We start from the raw sequence: 7,118 nt of genomic DNA, 5'->3' as shown, positions 1-7,118 counted from the left end.
ATAAAAATATGTAAGAACGCAAAAAGGTAGATGACCACGCGTCCCCTTCCGCTACTGACGCAACAAAAGCAAAGCAGGCGCGAGGTCCTATCGAACGCGAACGCGTGTTGTTGGTGAGTAAGCAGTGGCAGGCGTGTCAACCATTTTCAAAATCAAGGTATTCACGAAGGTTATATAGTATACCCCACAGTCGGCGTCGTCACCGCAGTCGAACGAAGGCAGCCTAAAGAAACGTGTGCATCTCAATTTGGGGCTAAAAATAAATCACGCTACTTGTAAATCTTCCGAATCAAACAGAAAAGGTGTTTGTGAACGCAACCATGAAATCATCGCGTTCGGTTTGTTTTGATTGCTCATCCACCTGTGCCTCGCTGCGGTGGTGACGGCCTGCCGTCACCAGGTCGCAGAGTGATAGTGTATTTGGCTGCGTCATTGCTTAGCAACGCAGCGTGGTTCAATGCAATTGACATCGCGTTGGTTAGGCGATTTTTCGGACAGGTGGATGCAAAGGGAGGTGGGAAAATGTGCTTAAGGGTCAATTTGACAGTTAACAGTGAGGAAGGCTGTTAATTTCACGAGTGGAATGCAGCCTTAGCATGTTTTAGTGAACATTTCAAGTAGAAAAATACTGCTTACACAACGAGGTCAAGTACAACCAAAACTAGTTCGTTCTAGTACTAGTTTTAGGGTTTATGAAATAATAAATCGTTTGCTCGTGAACGTTTGCGAGCTGAAAAATAACAACCGAAAACACGAACACTGGCAGCGTACAACAAATAAACAGTCCATTCAGTAGATCGCAAACCGGTTCGACAGACGTGTGCAAATTTTCAAAAATATCTTTGCGAAATTGCCGTCTTCATATGCGTATATTCCACCGCAATCCGTGGCATCTCTGGTCTGAATTCCGTAGCTGCTCTTGGCGAACATCAATAAAAAAAAAATAAAAAAAACTGCACCAACATCAGATAAACAAAGCCGCCAATGGATATACATTTGCATACTCTTCGCAGATCATCATCCCGATCCACTTATCATCCACCATCGCAAATGCGACGGGAAAGGAAAGCTCGATTCTGTTTTGATTTTTATTCGTGACGTCATGCGTTAGCTATTGGCCACCTGCGCCTGCTCAGTTTTGCCATAACAATCAGTGCTACCAGACAGCACTCCTTTCGTGAAGAATTGATACGTTGAATAGCTTCCAACACTGCTCCTTTCGCAGAGTTTTCCAACCAAACGACCGGTTTAAAATTAGAACATTCGAATCGCGTGTTGGTGGAAAATCGTTGGACACGGATCGGCCCAACTTTGCACATCACTCGCATGCCCACGACCACACATTCAATCCCACGCAAATCCCGTCATCTTCCAACCCGTCGGTTGGCCACAAGCCAGAGCGCAAAGAGCGTCTGAGGAAATCGAAAACCCCGACCGTGGATGGAAATTCTCTTGCGTTCGCTGTTCGTGCCGAAACAATCCCCGAAACCAGACCTATATCGTGGACGGCGACTTGACTAGAAGCTCAGAACATCTTCGAACGGCGTCCGAGACAGAACTCCGAAGCAATAACCAGAACAGTGTGTGGTGCCTCGAAAAGTGAGAAGACAGAACCCATCCGTCCGATCACACAGTAGTGAGAGCAAAAGTGCGCTAGTGTATTTGTCCTCCCAAACCTCGGAAGCCCTTGCAGTACGCGGAACACTACCGAAAATGGTCTACGATAGCGACTACTACACCACCCGCCGGGTCGGTTCAACCTACACCCGCCCGACCATTTCGTCCTACACAGTAACGGTGAGCATTCATTTTTGTCGCAATTTGACCTGAATGTTCGTTCCCTAGCTCCCGGTAGAAGAAAAAAAAACCTCGAATCTAGTGCCCTATCATTTTCATTCCTGTGCGCCGAAAAAATCCTCTTTTCCAGGACGAAAGCGATTTGGAGCTTGAAGGACGCCTGAAGAAGAAAATCGTTGAAATTGTCTGGGAACAAAAGTTTAGTGCAGAAAGCAAGCGAACGTGCACTGAAAAATTAAGCGCCAGGCCAAAAATAACCTGTTTCTTGCTTAAAAAACGGAAAAGTTCGAGAGCATGCGAATCGTAGTGTGCGCGATTTAGGGACTCTGCTCAGTAAAGTGTGTGTTAATTTTCGCGCTGACGAAAGCCACAGCCTGCTATTTTATGGCTACTAGTACTGCTAGATGTCATACTTCTGCCTTCTGTGAGTGATTATGTTATGTTCCTGTTCAGTGCTGAAACGAACAATGAAATCCGGTTTTATTTTTGAAGCCAAATCGTTACGAAGATTGCTTATTTTAGAAGAAAAAGTTGGCAAAAGTTTTCCCAGCGGAACTCAGAGTCTATTTTTGTGCAAGTGTTAGCCGATATTAGCTAACCGTGTTGTCGTAATCGAAGATAGTTTTGTCCCTTGTGAAGTTGCTTCAGCGATTTTCTTCTTCATGATATAATAAAACCAGTGGAAACCGGAAAGCAGGACATTCCGCCAACTGTAACTCCAACGTCGCTATCGTGTTCATTTTAACACTATCGAATCCTATTCCTAACATCCTTCTACTGTTTTTTTTTTCAATGTGTTAGGCAGTACTCCTACGGTAAACGCATCTAGAAATGTGAAACAAAGTTATCGAACAATCGGTTAGCTTCGGTTAAAATTTTACCTGTTTTGCATGCATTGGTTGACTTTTTTTTGTTTCAGTTCTGTTCAATGAAAAATCGTTTATAAACTTGTTTCACATTGTCGGTCCACTCTCCCCGTAGTTTTCTGTTTTAGATCTCCTAATATTTTCAGCTGCCGAATCGCGAACATCAAAGAAATTGAGACACGTCTGGTTTTGATTTTTGTTTCTTTTTATTTTATTTTTTTTTAAATCCGACACTTACTCGCATTGCAAGAATGGAACGGAAAAGAAAAGTTGCGAACAGTAATCTTGCCAACCCGCATAAATCACTTGACCGGATTAAAATGTAGCTATAAAACAGACACCGCGATAACTGATTACCGCACTGGCGCACTAGGCTACGTGGCGGTAACCGATGACGACAAAAATCGTCGTCGTCGTTGTTGTCGTCGCAATACCGGAAACGTGCAAGCGATAAAACACAGTACAGCGCCAATTCGTAAGGGAAAATTTGGCTGTGTCTTGCTAGGCACGCAGCCTTCCATCACGTCACAGCAGGCAGAGGGGCCACAGTTGATTTTGCACGTTGAAAATTTTGTGCACATGCTTTGACGTAATATTCAGTTTGCGTGTTATTTGTTACGTTATGGCGTATTCGTGTGCACATCCTAGACACAATTTGGGCACTCGAATTTCTCGACTAAAGTCATCAAAATGTCCTTTTCGATCGGTCTGTATGTTGATCGTTGATTGCTAGGTCAATCATAACGAACAACAGTAAATATTTATGTTGAAAACCAATACGTAGAACAACTCTAACACTTACTTAATTTTATTCACATTAAGTTGAGTAACAGCTTTGTAAACTTTATTCAGCCGCAATACGCTTAATAATAGCCTAATAAACTGTAAATCTGCGAAAAAAATAAAGGCAAACTACAACGTAAGAGTCAATTACGTGGTTGCTAAACATTGGAAAAGAAATCGAAGGATTTGGGACGGTTTAGACAAGAACTATTTTACCAAAGATGACTAGAACAAGATACCTGACTGTTGCAGAATTCATCGGACATGATTGTCGCTGCGCGTGAGCAAAAGTCGAACTAATTTATACACTGTTAATATAATGTATACTTAACGTCAAAATCAACTGACGACAAGGCCAAGACATGACTGCTGAAAGGTGAAACAAATTTTTCTGTATCCATGTGGACGACTGAACGGTGCTGCCATCCGAAAAATGTTAATAATGTGCACGAATGTTTAGTTCTCAAACGTGAAACTTTCCGGAAGAATCAAAAATTATCGGCGCATCATTTAAAATTGAGCGTACCATCAGAGATTCCTGATAACCGCTGTGAGCACGCTCTGCAGCCAAGTTTTCCACTCTTGCCGAGGTTAATAAAGCAAAAATCGGGTGCTCCGATGAACCTGACCATATGCACAATGGTGCTGAAACCCGGCTTGCGATATATCAAACTTTAAGTGTTGGTAGAATGGGACCTGAAAATAAATATAACCCCTCAATATAAACTCCCACTCTGAGAGTCAATTTCACACTTTTCTTTCGTACTTTGAAGTGCAAAAAATATGGCAATAGCATCAAGTGCAAAAAATGACAGTATCATTAATCAGCATGTTATCTTAAGCGTCGAGCTGACCAAACTGCTACACCTTTTTCATATACAATCTTGAACAACTCAACGATCGATGATGGACTATGCACGATAAATCGGTTTCGCTCAGTGACATTTTTATGAGCATTTAAGTCATCAAATGGCAGCACTAACCGTCGAAAATCGGTCGTATTCAAAATGTACGAAAAGTGTGGAAGTTAGGTATCTTCTTCTAGTTATCTTTGATTTTACGTAGATAGTATAATTTCGCGTAAACAAAAAATAAATACAAAATCTGATCTGAAGCAACTTAAAATAAATCATTGTCTTTTTCCGTATCTACTTGTTACGGGTTGTTTTAAACTAATAATTCGATCCTAGTTGAAGTAAACTTAATAAGTTAATGTAGAATGTTTAAAAAAATATCAAACGGTACTGTATTGAACGTTACCACGCCAGCTATGATTTATAACATAATCTATAACGTGCAGATGGTGCAGCCTTACACACCGTCAAAATGAATCTCATAAGGGGGAGTATCGCCATTTAACAACAAAAAATGGGATTTTTTTTCGTTCAGCAATCAAGCAAATCGTAAATTTTTCTATAAATTAAACTTGACGTTGAGATTTTTTTTAATAAAAATATCACGATCATTCAAATGCACCATGCAAAATAAGGAAAAAAAATGCGGACAGCTTCTGTGGGTGTTCCCACCTGTTGTTTCGTTTATTTATACTGATCTACATTCCACGTACAGCACCAGCATGAATATCTGTACCCTTTTCGTCAAAATATCATCGCAAAAAACAGACACGTTCCAAAATAAAATCGAATTTTTTGGCCTACTGTGCGACTGCACCGCACCGTAGGTGTGTGAGAGAAAAAAAGTATCACGCCATAAAATTTTACATCTGCCCTTGCGACGAAATGTGGTTCACCACCTAGCGAACACCAACGGGAGAAAAGTCTATATTTAGCCTGGTAAAAAGCCGAATATGCGCAAAAAAATATCATTTCTTCAAAAAAGTGCTCTCTCCAACACACTGTTACCTTTTTTCCACTTTCTCCATTCGTTGGGTTCGAAAACGCACGAAAAAAAAAAAAACAGACAAATTCTTTCGATTATTTGTAGTCGACGATAAATTTGTTTATTGGCCCCAGTCGTGATTCTATTTTTGAATGTTTCTCATTCCAAAGCGGACGTTTATTGCGTATCAATTTTTGATTTGTTCAAAATCCAGCTCACTTACCACACCGCTTTTAAAACAACTAACAGCAAACCACCCACCAACCAACAAAAAAAAAAAAAAAAAAAAAAAACAGAGCAACCTTCATCATCTAGTAGGCCTCGCTGGCACAGAGAGCGGAACGCAACCAACCTCCAACTCTGTCTGCATTCTCCTTCCAGAGACGTGGCGTCGACTGGGACAAGGTACCGTTTGTTCCCCGGCCCAGTCTGATTCCGGACCCGGTGACAGCGTTCGGCAAGCGTCAACCCCGCAAGGAGGCACGGGTGTCCATTCTGGAAGCCATAAATCGCGAAGGAATCGAGCCCGATCCCAGAATTCTAGCGCGACCTATCGACGACTATCTGTCGCCACGGGATCGCAACCGAGCTCGTATTTTGAACGAATCGATCCGCAAAGAGTACGCCCGGGCTACCGGCCACCAGTCTGAGCTGGACAGCATGGACACAGTTCTACGGCGGCTCCATGGAGAAGCACCGGTCAAGTCACAGCGGCGACACGTTGTCTTCTTCGAGCCTGGCTATGCCAGAAGCTACCACCGCTAGAGGCATGGTGCTTTGTTGAATGCTAGAGAAATTCGCTCCATTTCCCGAACCCGATCCTGATTATTTCGACTAACGAGACGAACCAACGACTACTGGTTTAGCATAAACAAACAGGATACACTCGTACTAATCTTGTGACGTTCGTGTGGCTGCGTCCTAACGTCGGCCATGCAGCTAACTAACCGTGGGACAGTATTATTTCTATGTAAATTTAGCAAAGTACAAACATGTTTCAATTTCTGAGATGGTTTCGGAAGCCGCGACCTTTCCCATTGATTTTTCAAAACTTCCCCCTTCCCACTCACTCAACGCCATGTCATCGTGTTTTTCTTCTGTACGTTGTTGTTGTTCGAACCCATTCACAGACCCCTCGCTATTCCACTGTTACTACCACCGATGTCGGTGCGCCCCGCCGTGACGAGTCCTACTCGTACAGCAAAACCGTCCGCTCGGAGACGTCCTCGAGCTCGGCGGATCCGTACTCATCACGCCCAAGATCGTCCACTTCGAGCTATACTTCGACCTCGGAGCGCAATAGCCGCGGCGGCCCGGGCGGCTACTCGTACAATACCGAGCGCACGACCACAACCGGCGGCGGACCGGGCGGCTACAGCTACAGCTCAACCACTTCCGGCCGGCTCCCGTACGGAACCTCCTACAGACATTACTCGTACCGTGTCTAAGCAATACGAGAACACAACCCGCAGCCAAACACAACCTAACCTAGCCTGCGCGCTCGACAAATCAAATCTATGATAATGAAGTTTTTGTGACTAATAACTATTCATTGTGAGAGGTATAAAACCATATCGAGACACCAACACGAAACATTTACACTTTACAACTAGGGAATTGGAACGACATTTACCCTTTTACATATGGGGAAGCCCCAAATTTACATAAAAATAAACACACGCACACACAAATCTTTTATCAAACTTTCAACTATGTGAAACGAAAACGAACAATCAACAAAGCTTTTTTGTGTAATCATACATATATATTTTTTTTTTTGGAAATAAAAGTTGCAAAACGAGTGTACACTGGTCAGATGTTTAGATTTATTTT

The 7,118-nt window shown here is 42.8% G+C and overlaps 1 protein-coding gene across 15 annotated transcripts in view; it reads left to right on the top strand.

The window, feature by feature from the left end:
• The first annotated feature begins 279 nt into the window (after window positions 1-279).
• The window catches only part of LOC129717575 (uncharacterized protein CG45076), a 43,499-nt gene continuing 36,660 nt past the window's right edge, over window positions 280-7,118 (top strand). For 2 of the 15 annotated variants that reach the window (XM_055667576.1, XM_055667575.1), the window contains exon 1: window positions 284-1,797. In XM_055667576.1, coding sequence (XP_055523551.1) covers window positions 1,714-1,797 — 84 coding nt within the window. In that variant the 5' untranslated portion in view covers window positions 284-1,713. Of the gene's footprint in view, window positions 1,798-7,118 lie in introns of all 15 variants that reach the window. The other 13 variants (XM_055667580.1, XM_055667578.1, XM_055667582.1 and 10 more) reach the window with 10 other exon arrangements.

This window comes from Wyeomyia smithii, chromosome 1 (genome assembly GCF_029784165.1).
Source record: "Wyeomyia smithii strain HCP4-BCI-WySm-NY-G18 chromosome 1, ASM2978416v1, whole genome shotgun sequence".
NCBI classification, from domain to species: Eukaryota; Metazoa; Arthropoda; class Insecta; order Diptera; family Culicidae; genus Wyeomyia; species Wyeomyia smithii.
This window is presented reverse-complemented; position numbering and strand designations above follow the sequence as displayed.